We start from the raw sequence: 19,073 nt of genomic DNA on the forward strand, positions 1-19,073 counted from the left end.
TCACAAGCGTAATAAAACTACTTTTATTGTGCAATAAAAATGTCCTTTCAGAGAAATTTAGGTTTGTCATGTAACAGCTTGTCCTTGTGCATCACTAACCCCCCAAAAATGAATGAATGAATGAATTACTACAATTCTTGATCTCTTAAGAGCTAAAATGAATGTGGAGTAAAGACAATCTGGCACCCGAAGTCAGAGCAGAAGATTGTGAAATCACGTCTCCAGTCTGGAAACATGGATGTGTGTGAGAAAGAAAAGAAAACATAATTTTTTAAAAATTATTAAACCTGGTTAGATGAAAACAATGATATGATGATGAAGAGAGATGAAAACTTTCATTCTACCAGTCGAACAAAACTGCACATTGGTTCCCTTTGTTTTATCCAGACTGGGGTAAATGGATCATCTCCACTGCAGAGGATGATGATGAGGTTGTTGGTCAGATGCTCACTGCAGAAACTAAGCCAATATTGTTGACTGAATTTCAACTGATGTTGTTTAGAAGATCATGACAAGCATCTCTGAGCTGATTCCTTGAAGCTATGTTAAATGAGCGCTGTTTGGGGACAACACGGGCTTTTTTGCAGTGAACGGTCTGTCCTCAGATTGTTGGCAGTTCTTTCATTTGTGGGTAATGGTGACGTCAAACACCATGCCGCTGCCACTAACAATTAGTTCTTTGGTTTTTAACATTAGAGATAATTACAAAACAGAACTGTACTCAAGAATTGAACTTTTATGACTGCACCTGAGGCTGAGGATTAAAAGTGATTTAAGTTTTAAAGCCAAGTGGCATCCCAAAATGATGGAATAACTGGATTCTCTCAGAAATTAAGTAGAAGTATTTAAAAGGAAAAAAACTTTAACTGGTGGCCAGAACACAGAGCTTTAGGGGTTAGGTTAAGTCCCATGCTTATGTGTTGTTAGTGGTATGAGACATCTAGTGATCTAGCTTTAACTGTGTCCACATCAATTTTACTGTAAATAACACTCATAGCAACACCGGTGCATCAACACCACAAAAACCTGGAGATGACTTATTTGTTCATAGAACTCTCAAAAAAACAAACAAAAAAAAACACCAGCCATTTAGCTCGATTAATGGTCAGTGCAAATGCAATCCGTTTTGTTGTTGTTTTTTTTTGTATTGCCTACGCTTTGTAGGAGTCACAAGTCAAAATATCTTTATCGAGCATGCAGCAGCAGGATCCATATGAGTGACTCCAAATGGAGAGTGCATTTTTGCATGAAGCACAACTGCAGTAACTCTTATACTCTAATTATTACCATTACAATTATTAATTACGTCCAGTAGGACTGATCAGCATCACAGCCTCTCCACAGCTCAAACAGGTGACCCACCCATGCTGACTCTAATTTTACCATTTAACAGTTTTATATGTCAGTAGTGGCTGTTCTATATAAACATTCATCAGTGACTTTAATACATATACCACTCCAACTGCTTGTTAACACAGACAAACCCTGTTTAAGGAAGCAGTAGGCGACAGTGGGAACAAAAAACTCCCTGTTAACAGGAAGAAACTTCCAGCAGAACAGGGCTCAGGTCATCTGCCATGACTGGCTGGGGGTAATGGACTGAACAGCCTGTAGAGTTTTGCCTCTCTTGCGTCATTTACCAGGAAACTAATTATTCAACAAAGGAAATGCAATCGTCACCCTTTCAAATGAAACTTCAAGGGAAAAAAAATAGTTTAGGGTCATTACGTTATATTCAAATCAAACAGTACTTTTTAAAAGAAGACACTATAATATCTGTGCCTTGATCCTAACTGCAAATCCAAACTACAAAATAAAACATGTGAGTCCTAAATTCACTTTGTACTTTTCTTTGTATTTTTCATAAAACACAACAGTTTCCCACTGCAGTAGCTGCAATGACGATGTGGGGCACTGCCTCTCCTGCAAACACCTTAACCTCTATGCCGCTAAATTAACAAGTTGATTAATCAGCTCACAGCTACAGTTTGCCTTTGTCCCGTCGCTCAGTAGTGAAGTGGATTATGAAATCATGCTACACGCCCAAGATTGAATAACAACCCTAAAAAACAGCAGCTCCTACATTAAACTCTGATATGTTGACCTCCACTAACAACAATATAGCGTTATAAAAAGCTTCCTTGTCTTCAAAGACACAAACAGCGATCCAGGTGCTGAGAAAATGACACCTACACTACCAAAAACACTGGGACACGTGATCACTTTTATGATCTTTTATTTTTAAGCCCTTTTCAGTGGATTAACTTATCAAGAGTCCACACGCTGTAAACTCTTTAATGTTTGACTCAACCATGCTGATAGCGCCAGGGCAATATAACTTCTTACATAACGCTAAAAAAGTGGGAAACAGCCTACCCGGCTGTGACGATTAAAACTGAACACTGTGACTTTCAAAAACATGTTGAAACTACGGGGCTTTTGTATTAAAGGTCTTTAAATACCTATTAAACCGGAAGCTGAGGGAATTACTGCCACCCTGAACCTTTATGATCTCTAATGTTACACAAACCAATAGATGGATTTCCGCTTTTCTTATGAGTCTTTGTTTTCTTCATTTATTCATTTAGAGGCAAAAAAAAAAAAAAAAAGATTCAGCGCAAAACACCGTCAGCCAAATTAACCCAAATTATTAGTCTGTTGTCATGCAGCATGCAGAAAAGGACGTTTAGCTCCTCACTCACCTGCGCCATTATGAAAGCGTGCCGTGAGGGAGGCGTTCAAGAGCGAAAGCGTTCGGCTGCGTTGTAATTGTTTATCTTCAACCCAGATTTAAATGTTTTGGTTTGACGTTACGCAGAAGAAGATGACATGACCCCCTCAAAGTAATGTCGAAGTTATAGTTAGAAAGTTAGTGTAAATATTTCCATTGACTATAAGTACAAATTTCGCAGTAAATACTTCTAAAATGTAACGTCTGCTTGGTTTTTTAAAACCCAAATCAAACATCTGCGACTTAAGATATTTTCTTGTGAAAAGGAAAAGCTATAAAGACAACAGTCTTATGGAACAATTATGTCATTTCCTGAAATGAAATCCGTGACTCCTTAAATTTGTTTTGATTTTTATTTGAATACTTTTAGGTTCTTTTGAAGTATACATGACCAATAATTACACAGAAAATGGTTAAAAATATAAAATTTGAACCAGAAATAATTTTTGAAAAACTAATTTATTCTTCGGTGATTTATGCTGGTGCTATTTATTCTAGGTCAAATCTATGTGTTGGGTATGGATATATGGTGTATAAATTTAGGTTTTATGTTTTGTAACCACTTCAAAGGTTTAAAAAAGTTCACATCCCACACACCAAAATTTTATCGATCATAAAAAAGGATCAGAGTAGAAGAATAGGCCAGTACAATGACATCAGCAACAAACTGTTGCACTTGGGGGTTGAGTATTTAAGAAAATGGTCAGTGAAATCCAAAATAAAATCAAGTCAACAGTGAAGAATATTTAAATTTGTTTTTATCTACAGACATAACATCAGTAGGTGCTCACGTGTAAACACAGACTTGGTCTCCTCTTGCCGCCAATGTTTACCTCTGAAACTTTTCCATCTCCCTACATGAAGACCCATTTGGACCTATCAGGTCATTAGATCAGGTAATCCACTTGCGGCTCTGTGCTTTGATTATGTGATCACACCAAGGGACTAAAGATTAAAGCAGCTTCAGCCACAGTCCAGGAGAGCTGCACCGTCGGGGTTGCTTCATACATGAAGCTTCTGTACAATGACCGGTCTAACTGACACCTTGCTGCTATTCTGGTGAAGGATGCAACACAGCAAAGGGCTTTTTAAACACTCAAATGAACTGAAAGCTGACAGCCAAATAACCTGGGAAGTGGTGACTGGATAAAGAAGGGGACTGCGTAAGTAAGCAACGGATTTCAAGATCTAATAGTTGAGTAAGTCTGTATAGATGGATTTCTACAGCAGCTAACTGAAAAACAGGTTCAAACTGGGAAAAAAAGACGCCAAACATCACAGTTTTGGTTCTTTTCTTATTGTCATATATTACTAAATTTTGGATCCAAGTTTGGCATAGAACAAGACTTTGATTTGTTCCTGAAATGTGATACAATGTGAAATAATCAAACAAACCAAACCATTCAGAATTCAACGCTCATTGTTTTGTTAGATTTTTCCAAATTCTCAATGCTGATTTGTGCAAAATGGTTTCCGGCTGTGAAGGTATTTCTGCCTCCTTTTTTTCATAGATTGCTTTACATAACCCTTCGTAGAATTCAGACAAAACAGTCCTGTGTGGCAGGATTGAGGCCAACCAGCGGGTAATGAGATTAAAAGGCCACAAAGTCGAACGAGTTCAATGTCCTCCAGCTCTCTGCCTACCGCTGCTGCTTCTGAGCCATGCTCAGCATTTCTCAGTGTCAATGAAGGGGTGTCTTAGAGTTCAAAAAAGAAGCAGAGCTATTAATAAATGTGCACGAAGCAGAGTAATGAACTTCTATCTCAGCCTGAGAACAATGTAGTGGCTTCAAAACCTAAAACCCTTTAGTACTTAAGCAGTCCAGTGTAAATATGTGCTCAAATATTAAATCTAGCAGATGAATTACCCAAATGTACTCTGAATCCTTTTGCACTGATGCGATGATTGATTGGTCCTTTGAACAGGAACAGTCATGGGATGTGGCGTCACAAAGTCCAACCATCTCCACAAACACACCACATCCAGTGGAAGAGGTGATACGCATACACTGACATACATGGACGATGACCATTCACACTGATTGCAAAAGTTTTACTCTTTCCTGTTGCTGAATGACCTCGTTCATCACCTTATTCTGGCTCTTACGTGTTGTCTTTGTGTTTGTCTTTTGGTGTTTCTTTTTTCTCTGCTGCCTGCAGCTGTTACAAGTAAGCCACATCTGCTTGACCTTTTTTGTCTTGTTGATGTTTCTGTTTGGCAGATGTTGGACATAAACTCAGACCTCTGGTATCTGGGTCAAGCATAGAGGTGGAAATATTTTTACTAAAAGTTGTAGATAGGATGTAGTTTTAATTGAAAAGTGGAGAAAGTAAACATCTGTATCTGTTTCTGATGATGGTTTTAAAGTCAACCATACAGACATAAAACTGCCACTATGCCTTTTTTTTTTTTTTTTTTAAATTTAACAGTAACTTTACTCTTACATTACTTGTAGAAATTCATTGCTAAGTGTTGGTTCAGGGAAGTTAGGAACAAGTTATCCAGCTAAACTGTTCGTTCCTCCATTCTGAATGGAAATAAAAGTGTTCCTGAAGTCCTTTAAGAGTATTTCAAGGTAAAAAAAAAAAAGGATCTGAGATAATTGGAAGAACAGGGTATCGGACATCTATAACTCCAGCTTTAACGCACACATTTGGTTGGGTTTTGGCGCCAATACTTAGTTACAGTTAGGAACAAAAATATTTGTTTCAGAGGAGAAAAAGATCATAATTTGTGTTAAAATTAAACCTTTTTCAATGTTAAACTAATTCAGAAAGAGACATTTTCTGGGTATCTAATGCGCTGAATTCAGCCCCATCTAAAGGTGATGACACCACATCCAATATAGTACCGCTATAGTATAAATACCCTTGTTTGGCCTCTTGGTTTGTCCTCCAAGCACTATTTGAGAAGTTAGTTTAAAGCTTTCTCTTGTGACTTGAATGCACATCAGGAAATAAACAGTCTTAGAATTGGTAGTCAAGTCTAATAATAAAAAAATGTTTTGAAATTTTGCCTGCTTTGCCTGAAAAAGGTTTTAAAAACAGCAGATTTTTGTGTTGCAGCGCCTCTTATACTGTGTGTGTCAATAGTAGCATGTGAAAAAAATGATTAAAATGTGAGGTTTTTCTTGATCACATGTGTTCTGTGTTTCAGCCATAAGAGCTGCCATCCTGATTCAGCGATGGTACCGTCAGTACGTCGCCCGCACAGAGATGAGGCGGAGATACACCTGGCACATCTTCCAGTCCATCGAATACTCCGGAGAGCAGGCCCAGATCAAGGTGAGAAACTGCTGCCACAAACCAGTCGAGACCTGAGTGTTTAATAAAAAACAATTAACAATAAAACTACAACCTTTTTGTCTCTTTCCTGTGTAGCTTTATAATTTCCTTGGCTACCTCATGGACAATTTCACACCATCGAGCAATGAACGTAAGACTTTATTCTGAGTTTGTTTTTTTCTCTGTAAATCAAATCTCTGAGTTTGAACCATCTCCACCTTGCAGGAAATTTGATCTCGCACATCTTCAGGGAGAATGAGGTCTGCCGGGACGCAGAGTGGGAGAGGTACTTCTGCTACAAGAACATCGAGGTGCCGGAGATTTACTCGGGACCTCATCTCACCTTTCCTCTGACGGTAGAGGAAGCAGTCGGTCTGGTGGAGGCTTTCAGGAATAAGAAAGTAGGTCTTTTTGGAGAAAATGTTCTACATCCAAGTTCAGCACGTGCTATTAATTGACTGCATTGTAATATAAAAAGCTTTATTTGCAGCCGTCCTAGTTATTTCCTATATGCTTGTGACTTTGCTTTCTCTGTTTTGGAGGCCTTCTTGCTAACACGTTTCTCACCCAGCAGCAGCTGCACTCACGCTACGTCCTTCAGCTCCTCTTGGAGACGTGGAAACTGCTTCGCATGTTGCCAAATATCAACCGTATCTCCACCTGCCACAGCAAAGAAATCACAATTTGTGGTATGATAAAGATATTCTTTGATAGTGGTGGTAAAGCACATGGAACTGATGAAATTTGGAAATATTTAGTAAAGACAATGAAAACTCAAAGAAGCGTTAAAATGTTAGTCTTGTTTTATTATAAGAAACTGGACTTTGGTCAATTCTGCTGGCCAACAGAAACCATTGTTTCATAGTGGAAGAGAGTGAAACATTAAAGTTGCAGAGTTTAAATAATTATAGATACAAATTAAGTGTGCTGTAAATTACTGTCATTTTTAAGCCAGCCCTTTCTGTCCTGTTGTTACAGGTGATTTGCACGGACAGCTGGAAGACCTGCTGCTGATTTTCTATAAGGTATGAAAACTTAAACATTTTGAATGTGCTGAATTAATCCCATCTTTGAACCCAGAATAATGACTTTTTTCATCCGATGAGCTTTATATACCATTTTAAAAACTGGAATTTACAAATGATGATTATTAAAATTAATAAAAATGCATCATTTTTATTGCTATCACTGCTTCATCTTCAAACCTGCTTCATATGTTCAAGATAATTTAAGGATAATGTTCCAAAAATGTCCTTAATAAATGTTTTCGTGTAGTTAAATAATTTAATAAAGATTAATATATATAATTTTAAACTCCTGAGAATCTAATGATTTTCATGTTTTGCATTGAGGTGCTGTAATCAGAGAGTATTTGATGTGCTTCTTTGATTAACTTCTTTGTCAGTTAATCAGGTGGTTTTAGTTTCAGTTTACCTGCAGCTTTTTTTGCATCAGTGGTTTAATCTACTGTTTGGTTTGTTTGTATGTGGTTGATTTGTTTACACTTAAACTGCAGCTTGTCCCTTTAACTGTGCGCTCCTTCGATCTTGTTTACCTGACAGAACGGCATGCCGTCCTTAGAGAAGCCCTATGTGTTTAATGGAGACTTTGTGGACAGAGGCAGGGACTCTATTGAGATCCTCCTCATCTTGTTTGCATTCCTGCTCGTTTACCCGAGTGATGTCTACCTGAACAGAGGAAACCACGAGGACCACATAGTCAACCTCAGGTGAAGTTAATAAACATACACCATGTGTATGTATACACAAATTCATCTGTTGTCATTCAAACTTTTATTTCTTTACTCCTCTGGATGGTTTAGGTACGGCTTCACCAAGGAGGTGTTGAATAAGTACAAGGTAGGTTCATCTCATGCAAACCTGCACCTCCCTATCGCTTCTTTTCTAGGCAGCAGCAAATCAAAACTTATGTGGTTACCTTCACCCATGCCTTCCCAAGAAAGCTCAGTATAAACCAGTGTCTTATGTACATAAGACCAGTCACTCCTCCACGTTGCTAAGAGGATTTACGGTCATTAAAGAAGGTGACTGCAGGACATCTGGTCTCTGTTGAGTCAGGGGGACTGAGCTGGTCAAAGACTGACAGAAAAAATGCCAAAACAAAACAGAGGTTTTCTTACTGCATGCTGTCTTAAGTTACAGTGCAACATCTCAGTCACACACAGAAATAAACTAGTTCTGTCTAAGGGTTCTTTGTTCCCACCGTTCCCAGTTGCAGGTGGATCAACCAACGGTAGATGGTTGGGTTTCTATATATAAAGCACTTTGAGATGAATAAGATTGTGATTTGATGCTAAAGTTAGACAGATACTGTGGGTTAACATTACCCAGAAAAATCACAATCTTAATTCAATCTTATCAACAAATGGAGTTTAATTTTAGTAAACCAAAACTGAAAATGTCATTATTTTTAAGCATCTCCTTGTTAATGTAACTTTGTAAACTCTTCACAAACATGTTACCGCTTAGCAAACTGACTTTCTGTCTGCAAGGAGAGCAAAAACAAAGGAGAGAAATAAAAAAGCACTAACTGAGTAACTTTTGCTGATTGTGTTTTACATCAGATGCACGGGAAGAGGATCCTGAAGCTGCTGCAGAAGATTTTCAGCTGGTTGCCATTAGCAACAGTGATCGACCAGAAGGTGCTGGTCCTCCACGGAGGGATCTCTGACTCCACGGACCTCGGCGTCCTCGCCAGAGTTGACAGACACATTGTGAGGAACCAGCATGTGATAAGTAAAGCTGTTATTTTTCCACTATCCTTACAATGTGTGTGATCTGTGTTTTCCTGTTTTTCTTCAGTACATCTCGGCTCTGAGACCTCCGAAGAAGAGACACCACAGCTTGGCGGGAATATCCATCGACTCGGACATAGATGTGGACACCACAGCCATCAGCAGGGTCTTCCAGCGTCGGGCCTCTTTCACGTATCCCAAACCCCTGGGAACCCGAGATTGCTTCCAAAATCGCTCGCTGCAGGACTTCTCGGATCGGATCAGAGTGAACATGGAGAACCAGCTGGAGCTCAGCAGGAGGGAAGAGCCAACTCTGAACGCCCAGATCAACAAACCGGAGCAAGAATCTCTGTTTTTGTCCACCGACTCTGTCAGCAGTGACACCACCGTGGATGAGTGGAAACAGGCGAGTATGTAGAAGAGATGTTTTCTTAGAAGCTGCTAAGTAAACAATGAGCCTTTTGTGTCAGTGTTAGAAGGAAATCAGTTTTATTATTCCAAAACTAGAAAAATGTAAACAAGCCAGATGTTTAACGGGAGACAGCTGAAACAGGAAAAAAACAATCCACTACAAAATCCACCTTCTTTGTGTATTTGTCACATGTGCATGCTTCAAATTATTAAAAAACAGACAAAAAAAACCCCAATTTAATAAAAATATGTCTTTTTTTAAATGATGATGGGAAGAGAAAAAGCTAACCATATCTACCAGACTCCCACCCTGATTAAATCATGAATTAACTGTGATTAACCACATTTTTCACATTCACTAGCCACACTCAGGCCTCATTACTGCCAAAATGAAGGTTTTAGAGTGGCCTCGTCGAAGTCTGGACTTACATTGAAATGCTTTGGCATAACCTTAAACTTTCCAATTTGGAGGAATTTCAAAAATTCTGCAAAAAAGAGTGGGTGACTCATTTCCTTAATGGCGGGTCTTGCTGGCGAGGATGTTATTAGATTTAGGGGACAACTACTTTTTCATGTAAGGTCGGTAGGTTTGGATAGCTTTTTTTTTACTTAATAAATATTACTCTATTTACTCTTGTTGCCTTTGTCTAATATTACAATTTGTATGATGTGAAGCATGTAACTGTGACAAATTGTAGTAAGATTTTAGTAGTTTTACTCCCATTTATATTAAACAATGAAATAAATTACCAACAGTCTAACATGACCACAAACTCACACTCTTCACATATTTTTATACTGACTTATTATTTAGTCAGAGCTCGTGACCTTTCACCTCACTCCTGCTCCAGTTATAGCCTGAAAGACAAACTCAGACAGTAATCAACGCTCACCTAACAGGAGGTGCTGTGTGTTGCCTGCATAAGACTTCAGAGGCTGTAATCCCCCACGTCACTAATCTCTCTGCTCTGACTTCAATCTACTTTTTTAAACTGGCTAGCTTTTTCCCCAGCTGCTGTTTCCACAGATTTTTTTCTGTCTCTTCTGTTTTATTTTATTTTTCATCTAATTTAATGTTTATCTTTGACTGAATAGCAGACAGTGAAGTTGGACTGCGCACCAATGCTAGAAATGGTTATTAAATATACCAGTAGAGAAACTTTAAGACTTTGAGTTCTTTGTCCCATCAGATCCTGGACCTGCTGTGGAGTGACCCAATGACTCAGGATGGATGCATACCCAACGAGGTGAGGGGTGGAGGCTGCTACTGGGGCCCTGATGTCACTGAGGACTTCCTGAACAGACACAATCTGCAGCTCATCATTCGTTCCCATGAGTGCAAACAGGAGGGCTATGAGTTCTGCCACAACCGTAAGGTCAGCTCAGTAATCCTACAGCTCGCTGTCTAAATTCAGGACTTTAAAACCAAAATCAGCCTCACTCTAAAGTATCATATGTACCATAAACCTCTCCCCTGATCAGCATCAGTGTTTCCTTCCTCTTTAATGACAGGCTTGTCCTTTCTTTCATTCATCCAGGTCCTCACTCTGTTCTCTGCCTCCAATTACTATGATGTGGGGAGCAACAGGGGGGCTTACGTGAAGCTGGGCCCTGACCTTGTGCCTTATTTGATTCAATATCAGGCCAGCAGCATGACGAGAGAGCTCACTGTGAGACAGAGGTACTACTAACACTCACTTCATTAGATAAATTCTTCATTATCAGATCATCTCGTCACTTAATTCAAACTTGGTTTAGTCTTAAAAGGCTAGAGTAGCTTTGCATAATTCACTGATCAAAATAATCCTTATATTGATTATGCAGGGCCTTGGGGCAGAACCTCAGTTCATCCACAGTCTGAAGCAGACCTTCAGACCTCTGTCCACAGTCAGATGTGTGCCAGAGCCAAGAGTAGAAAGAGTAGAAAAAACTGTTTGCTATGGACCGGTTAAAGCAGGCTGAAGCCTGAGATACACTAACTTTCTAATGTCAGATTTTGGCCACATTTAATATGACTAGCATCCATTATAACAGTGTACGCAGGCCAGATAATAAGGGGAAGTACAATAGGCTCCCTTTAAACAGTCAATAAAGAAGCTTTATGAAAGTAGTGGTTTCTGCATGTCTACACAGCTTATCTACATTATTAACTTTAAGAATTCACAACTTAAGCACCTGAAATATTTCTGACGTTGATGAGAAACCGTTTTTGCCTCTTTCTTTGATAACCATTGTTTCCCACGCTGTTGTGTTTGCCGTTCGTCGTCTGCAGTGTTGGGCGAACCGAGCGCTCAGCTCTCAGAGTCCTGCGGGAGCAGCTGTTTGCGCACAAGTCTGACCTTCTCTGTGCCTTCAGAAAGTTTGACAGCGAGAACACAGGTGTGTGTAGTTTGAGTTTCATAAACTGATTCATTCCTCATCGGATCAGTCTTTACTTTTTGTTGCAGATCTTTCCTTCTTTTTTTTTTCCATGTAGTTCTCAAGAGATATTCACTTGCTGGAAAGAAATATGAGCCCACACCTTTGTATTTGTGTGGAACATAATGATCCCTGTGCAGGATGAAAACAACGTGTGGGCTGGGCAAAAGTCTAGCTCAGAAGATTTCAGAGTTTCACAGAAACTTCTGTTTCAGGGATTTAATTTCACTTACAATAGACAAACAGCTTTGCCTAACACACAACAGTGTGAAAAAAAAGGTACTTGGATGGATGTTGTTGATTTTTCAACATATTTTTGGATAAGCAAACATTTCATTCTCTTTGAAACACAGCCTGCAAGTAAAGGTAGTTTATTAATTATTATACACACAGGATTTGAAAAACCTAAAACAGAACTGAGTTAGCTTTTGCGTTGGCTCTCACAGTCTTCCTGATGCAGAGAAAAAGCCTGCTGTTTACATTTTGTGGGCTTTAATGTGTCACAAAATAACAAAGTATAATATTTTAGTGTGAATGTTTTCAAACTGTGTGGCAAAATACTTCTTAGATATAGTCTAGACAAGGTAGACAGTGATCAAACTTGGATTAGAGCTTTGCGCTCTTATAATTAGTATGACCTTTCACCTCTATTAGGTCTGGTGTCTCTGAACGACTGGGCCTCTGCAGTGGAGAGTGTGATGCATCTGGATCTGCCCTGGAGGATGCTTCGCTCTCAGCTGGTCACCTGCAAGAAAAGCGAAGGCACGATAGACTACTACGAGTGGTTCAACGAGCTTGCCATCATAGGATCCAAAACAGATGTAAGAACTCACCGGCTCTGTCTTAGCTGATGTAGCAATGTTTACGTGAAAATGCAATAATGTAATATGGAGAAACTTTAGAAAAGGGATCTTTATACCGAGATTCAGGGAGTTGTAGAGAAGTAGAAAAGATAAATTGCCCTCCCACCCTTGAAATTGGTTAAATGGATACAAAGGAACATTGATTTGTGTCCTTTTCCTGGCACAGTGTGTATTCCGTGGCGTCATGCTGCTGTCATGTGTTGTTGACTTAAATTATTTGTAAAGGATGCACCTGTGCATCATCGATTACAGGTTTCCTTGTAGCCTTCCTGTCTACCCAAGTAGAATGAGTTAGGAATGAGAGTTGCTTCAAGATGCCACAGTGAGATAGATTTCCAGGTCACAGGCAGGAAAACAGGGGAGGCGAGGATGTACAAAATAGGGAAATGAGAAAAGCCCCATGACACCAACTTGACACAATAAATGTCAGAAGTCAATTAAGTAAAGTGACCTCTTTCAGTACACTCTAGGATTGGCCTTTGTTTTGGTTTTGTCTTTGGGAAAAAAGTGAAAACCTCCTTAAAGATGACTAAGAACATCTTTACCAGAATCCTAAAATTAACATCTGCGTGGGAATAAATCTTTTCAGTTGCCAGGTTGTATTCAAGCAGAGTTTTGCTGCTTAAACAACATTATTTTTCTGACCAATCTGAAAGATGCTGCATATAAAATATCACCAGAATGCTGCAGATGTTCCTTTTGTACTTTATTTGTGTTGTTTTATGAATTTGGGACTTTCTTCTTTTGGTCTTTGCAGCATATTGACCAGAGTCTGCTGGAAACGTTGTATCGCCACCGCTCCACTTTGGAGACAATCTTCAGGATTGTAGACACGGACAACTCAGGTAAAACACCCACTGTTTATTGCTGTTCGATGCAGAAGCAAATCTGCTAATGGAATATATTACCCTTAGATCGCTCAGTTTTGCATCATTCCCAAGTAACAGCACAGAGAAAAAATACATGTTTAAGTCCTTTCTATCACACACATTCACACTCCAATGGATGAGCAACATGGGGTTTGTATCTCGCCCAAGGATATTTGGCAAGCAGACTGGAGCAGCCAGGGATCAACACACCAACTTTCTGATTAGTAGATGACCTACTCTACCTCCTGAGCTGCAACCACATGCACTCAGTAGGAAATATAGTGATTATATAACTTCAATTAAATGTCAGTTTTTGCCTTAAAACATTTAATTTACTAATTACATAGTAATATGTGCCTAATATTAATATATAACAGGTGCCAGATTTAATTTCAAAAGACATGAAAGAAATACTTTTCTTCATTAAATAACTAAAATGTCTCTGTATGTATTATGGCTTTGGAGTTTTACCTCATTAAGATAATTGTTTTGTCATATTTAATCTGCACACTTTTCTCTTGATTTATTTGTTATATATTTGTTATGTTTAACTTAATTTTTAACTGCTGCCAAAGAAAAAAGGAATTACTTAACTTTTATAATCTACATAGATGATTGAGAGAAGGAGTAAAGTGTGTCAGGGCTCTGATGTGTCTGTGGGAGACGTCTGCTGAGCTTAGCCTCTGTTAATCCACCTGTAGCGTGCGAAACAGGCAGCAGGAGGTTACGGTCGCCTGATTCCTAACGAGGATTAACCCACTGATCTACTAGCCTTTCCATCCCGCCTCTCTGATCACATGCAAACACAGACAGCAACACTTTTCTTTAACAGTTTCTGCCTATTACTCCTCCTTGAACCTCTAATCTCCTCCTCCTCCTCCTTCACCTCAGGGTTCATCAGCATGCAGGACTTCCGTCAGACCTGGAAGCTGCTGAGCGTCTACCTGAAAATGGAGATCACCGACGAGGCCATCTCCGACCTGGCCGTCACAATTGACAGCAACCATGACGGCAGCATCGACATCGACGAGTTCATGGAGGCCTTTCGGCTCACGGACAAGAAGAGCCGGCTGGAACGAGGACGCAGCATGTTCATGGGCACGGCCTCCGACCTCACCAAGCTGGAGGGAGATCCCAACATTTGATGAAAAAGCGTGTTAAACAGATAGCTCGGCGTCCAGCAGAGGGGAGGAGAGGGAGCTGCAGCCAACGCAAGCTGCTTTTAATGACGCACATAAAGATGCGGGATGATGCTGAGCAACAGCCGCCTGGATCACAGGGGATTAGGTTGAGGTTAGAGGTCAGGGTGTTTGACAGCAAATGCTCATTTGAAGCGGAGGAAGTGTGGGCAAAACGCAGCAGCTTGAGCAACTCACGTCTCCTTTATATTCCTAAAATAGTCCAAAAGTGAAAAAAAGGCATTGTATAGAAAATAACAATTTTATTAAATGCAAAAATGGGTGATTTTTGCATTTTATATTCACTGAATTTACGTTTAACGGCTTCAAATGTGACTCATGTCAACATAAAAAGATTCTCACACTCCAGATGTGTTAAAATGGACATGTAATGATCTTACTCGAGTGATGATTAACAGTTAAAACTGAGTAAAAGAGCATTATGATGGGAAGGAGCACAGAGACAAGAATCCTTCAAATATATGAAGAAATGTGTTAAATATATAAAAAGTGCTTGCCAAAGGTTTTTGGGAGGTAGCTTATTGAAATAATTTTTCACAACATCTACATATTTTTTTTATGAATTTGTTGGATGTGGTGAAGAGGTATTTCAAGAAAAGGAGGAAGATAGGGTAACACATCGTATGGATGGATGTTATCTCATGGTGGTGCCAGCTGAGAACGAGACAGGGTCTGGATGGTAGGAACAGTTACCAGATGATTGGGAAAGAACAGAGTCGCTAAAGGAGTCTTGGAGAGTAAGAAGAGGATGGAGGGAATGGAGGTCAAGTGTACCGGTACAAGTTATTAAAGAACAGGAGAGCTGCAGTAACCACAGCGGGATAAGGTTATTGGAGACCATGAAGATGTGGGAAAGAATTGACTGTGGGGTGACTGTCAGTGATTTTTGCTTTGAGAGTGTTGATGGAGATGTATAGAGGAGGTCAGAAGGAGTTGCATCTAGGAGGAATCCTGGAGAATTTTTTTTAAATATCTGCAACTTACTGGTGCCTTAGCAGTAGCAGCACTTGAAATGTAGCGTGGACTGATAATATTTTCTGTGAGCGCGGTGGGATTGCTCCTCCTGTCGGGCAGCAAACGAGCCCCCAACCCGTCCAGAATGGAGAACTCATGATTTTATTCATTTGACTTATAGGATGTATATCTACCTCCAGTTGCTGAAGTTTAAAGGTGTAGTCTGAGAATTTGGGAGTTATGCTTATTATGTTATCTCAGCTGAGCATAAAGACAGGAAATGGAAAGTAACAGCTCGCCTGCTCTCTCTCTAAAAGGAAACCAAAGTCACCTAAATTCACCCTAAAAACACACTCTGTAATGCCAAAGCTGAAGATGGTCATAATTTTGTAAGTTATGACATCATTGCTACATGTTCACAGAATAACCAGTTACTAAGACTACTAACATATTAAATTCAGAGTAGTGTAATGTTACTTTATCAAATGTAACATTTTTACATTGTAAGTGTAACATATACGCAACATTGTTTTGTAAAACTGCGGTGACTCAGTGTGGCTTAGAAATAAGTAACTTGATATTTCAGCAGATGTAAGATGATATCTGTGTGGGTGATATCTTCTGAAGATCAGTAACACATTTGTTTCTTTTATACGGTGTAAAAGATAAACATTTCTAGGCCTGTTGCAGACGGGCGTAATTTATTTTATCAGTGAGGACTAAAGTAAGAAATATGGTACTGGGTGAATCCTGAAATGAATCCTGAATTACAGGAAAATTTTACAACAGCAAATATGGCATCAGAAACTTAACTTCCGGGAAAGGAAAAAGCTTTTTAAAGAAAGATTTTTAAGAAACGCTTTTTAAGCCGTTTTTATCAGATTGGACTGCTGATTGCATACATGTAGTTTTTAATCCCGCCACTACCATTAAAATTAAAGCTCATAAACAGCTGCATAAACAGGTGCCCAGAGGCATTTCAAGATAACTGTTGAGCCCTGAGAGAGCATACAGAGCAGGACAACTGTTTTCAATCTTTATGGTAAGCTAAGCTAAGCATCTAAATAGTAGTGTCTATTTAAACGATTGATCATTTTTTAACAGTAAATTCATCATTGTGCAGGACTTGTTCCTTCAAGGCGTGATGTATTTTTTAGTTAAATCTGTTGTTCCACATTTCTGAGTATTATCAATTGCAACTAAAAGAGTCAGTGAGTCCGTGTGAATGTGAATTTTACTGTCTTTTTTTCTAGTATGTTGACCATGTAAAACCTTTCCTGTAAATAAAAAAGTGAGTCATGTCATAATTTCCTAAGACGTATGTGGAAAAAATGTTCAGTTGTTGCAGTTGAAGGTATGTAATTAGTTTCTAATTTGTTTTATTAAGGTAGCAGTTTTTTATTCATTTATTTCTCATCCTTATTATTTAAGAACAAACATAAAACTCAAAATTTCCCTTGCAATCAGTGGCAAGTCTAGAAACCTTGATCATCACTAAATTCTTTATTTTCTCTCTGCTCAGCTTATAGTTGCTGTTTGCTTGTGGGTCTCTCTGCTTTCAGTTTTGTATTTAATACCTGAAAAAACAGCTTCATTGGGTTGAGTTCAGGTGATTGACTTTGCCATTGAAGAATATCTCATTTTCTGCCTTGTTTGGGTTATTGTCCATGTATACCTATCAGGAGTCACATTATCAGTAAACACCAGTTTCCACTGGTTCCACTGGCAGCCATACGTGCCCATGCCATAACATTACCTCTACCATGTTTGACAGATAACGTGCTTTTCTTCAGATCATGGGCTGTTTTTTCTCCTCCCGCTCTTTCCTTTTTCCATCATTAAGGTACAAGTTAACTTTGATTTCTTCTGTCCAAACACTTTTTTCCCCCAGAATTCTGCAGTTTCTTCTAGATGTTTTCTGGCAAAGTCCAATTTGACCTTCTTGTTCTTGTGGTTTGCACCTTTTTGAAAACTGGCCCCTTAGATAACTGTCGATTTTATAATAATATACCTAACTCCACAAGAGTTTTCTTGAGTTGTGAAGCTGATTTTAAGCATGGAAAGAATTCAGTTATTATTCCTTCTTTTTAAGACTTTACCAAGTTGCTAATTTGGTCAATTTTTCCTCAGATTTTTACATTTTCCCTGTTAGGTTTTTTTTGTTTTTCCAGCCTAATGGTGGCCTCCATTACTTGGTCCTCATACTGAGGATTGCAGTGAAAAGCTACTAAATGAAACTTCAACACATGGAATCAACTCCAGATCTTTTATCTTCTTATCCTCCTAAGAACCACTAGAAAGGACATAATGAAAAGGATGGGTCTCATGTCTCTACTCCACTAAAATAAAGTTCTTGTATAATTTAATACACTTTATTTTTTTACTTGCATACTAGAAAGTAAAAATACTCAAATCCTAGTGTCGTTTTTAAATGATTGACTGAGTTCACAGAATCACCAGCAGGGGGCACAACAGACTCGAGTACAGCTTTTCCTGCACAGATCGCCTTCACAGGACTGAAGAAAAGTGGTCACTGTTTAAGAGACAGGTGAGTAACAGAAGAGTAGGAGTCATTAGGTGGGTAAGCAAACACTGTTGGGATTAAAAGCTAACACACCCTGAAGTTGAGCTGCAGCAGCAAACAGTGAATTCTTGTGGTTTCACTCGCATTATCTCCCTGAGCCCTTAAAGCCAGGGCTGTAGCTTTCTGCTCTTTTAAGTGGGTGGATTTTCAAACAGGTCCAGAGCTGCCTGAAGTTTCACAAAACAAAGTGTACACGTTTTACCTGGATGAGGACAATTTGTTTTTGGTTTTGTTTGTTTTTTTGCCTTTTTTGCACAATGTTGCTGGTAATTAGACACACCTGTTCAACTCGGTGCATTTAGGTAAAGACTGCAGTCATCGTCGAAAAGTTCAAGATGAGCATGAAAGTGAGGCAGAAAGGCGATTTAAGTGACTTCTGCTGGGATTTTGCTGCACAACCGTCACTACGGTTTACAGGAAATGATCACGAAAAAGAGGAAATATCCAATGAGCAGCAGTTCTCTGGGTAAAAATTAAAATGAAAGAACGGGAAACTGTGGTTGCAGCTTTGAGGGATCAGAAATGCTTTCACCTCTGGGCTGGAAAAATTGTACAAAAAAAAGAAAGAAAAGAAATCAGCTGAGGTGGGAGTCACAGAATGATTTTGTGATCGATTTACATAATTTCCCCTAGGGATCAATAAAGTATTCTGATTTTTCATAGAAATAACTCATAATAAAAATGTGTGGAATATATTTTGTTAATTAGAAAACAAACTTAGCGTTAGAATAATATATTTCTGTTTTTTAAATGTGTAAGCATCTTTAAAAGTTTTATTAGGTTCATACTGTGAATAGTAAAATCTTAAAATGGGAGAAATAGATGTTCACCACTTAACGCTTATATTCCTTGTGTAGTTTTAAGGAATGATCTTGATCACCATGAGCGATTGTGGCAAATGCTGAACATGTGATTGAAAGTCATGCAGCTGGTTGTGGAGCTTGTTTACAGTCTGTACAGTCAGCACTTTCTCCAATCACATGAAGAACTGTAGAAGTTCTCCA

The 19,073-nt window shown here is 38.9% G+C and overlaps 2 protein-coding genes across 3 annotated transcripts in view; one reads left to right on the forward strand and one right to left on the reverse strand.

The window, feature by feature from the left end:
* The window catches only part of LOC134638906 (uncharacterized), a 4,726-nt gene extending 1,983 nt beyond the window's left edge, over positions 1 to 2,743 (reverse strand). The window contains exon 1 of one of the 2 annotated variants that reach the window (XM_063489855.1): positions 2,703 to 2,743. The gene's annotated coding sequence lies outside the window, so the exon portion shown is untranslated. Of the gene's footprint in view, positions 1 to 2,462; positions 2,483 to 2,702 lie in introns of those variants that run through there. The other variant, XM_063489854.1, reaches the window with a different exon arrangement.
* Positions 2,744 to 4,665: 1,922 nt separating this feature from the next.
* On the forward strand, positions 4,666 to 17,853 carry ppef2a (protein phosphatase with EF-hand domain 2a). The gene is made up of 17 exons (XM_063489275.1): positions 4,666 to 4,717; positions 4,892 to 4,900; positions 5,889 to 6,016; positions 6,113 to 6,167; positions 6,242 to 6,417; positions 6,591 to 6,705; positions 6,995 to 7,041; positions 7,579 to 7,745; positions 7,839 to 7,875; positions 8,601 to 8,750; positions 8,839 to 9,177; positions 10,373 to 10,558; positions 10,721 to 10,863; positions 11,455 to 11,561; positions 12,255 to 12,421; positions 13,221 to 13,308; positions 14,224 to 17,853. Exons 1-17 carry the CDS (start codon positions 4,666 to 4,668, stop codon positions 14,475 to 14,477), a joined length of 2,220 nt encoding a protein of 739 aa, XP_063345345.1. The 3' UTR covers positions 14,478 to 17,853.
* The last annotated feature ends 1,220 nt before the right edge of the window (positions 17,854 to 19,073 follow it).

Source organism: Pelmatolapia mariae, linkage group LG12 (assembly GCF_036321145.2).
Source record: "Pelmatolapia mariae isolate MD_Pm_ZW linkage group LG12, Pm_UMD_F_2, whole genome shotgun sequence".
NCBI classification, from domain to species: Eukaryota; Metazoa; Chordata; class Actinopteri; order Cichliformes; family Cichlidae; genus Pelmatolapia; species Pelmatolapia mariae.

Excerpts from the sequence above, each read along its gene's own strand:
- ppef2a (XM_063489275.1), top strand. The coding sequence starts at position 4,666 with ATGGGATGTGGCGTCACAAAGTCCAACCATCTCCACAAACACACCACA. Across the intron at positions 6,017-6,112 it reads GAGAGCAGGCCCAGATCAAG|CTTTATAATTTCCTTGGCTA; the intron begins GTGAGAAACTGC and ends TTTCCTGTGTAG. Across the intron at positions 7,042-7,578 it reads TGCTGCTGATTTTCTATAAG|AACGGCATGCCGTCCTTAGA; the intron begins GTATGAAAACTT and ends TTTACCTGACAG.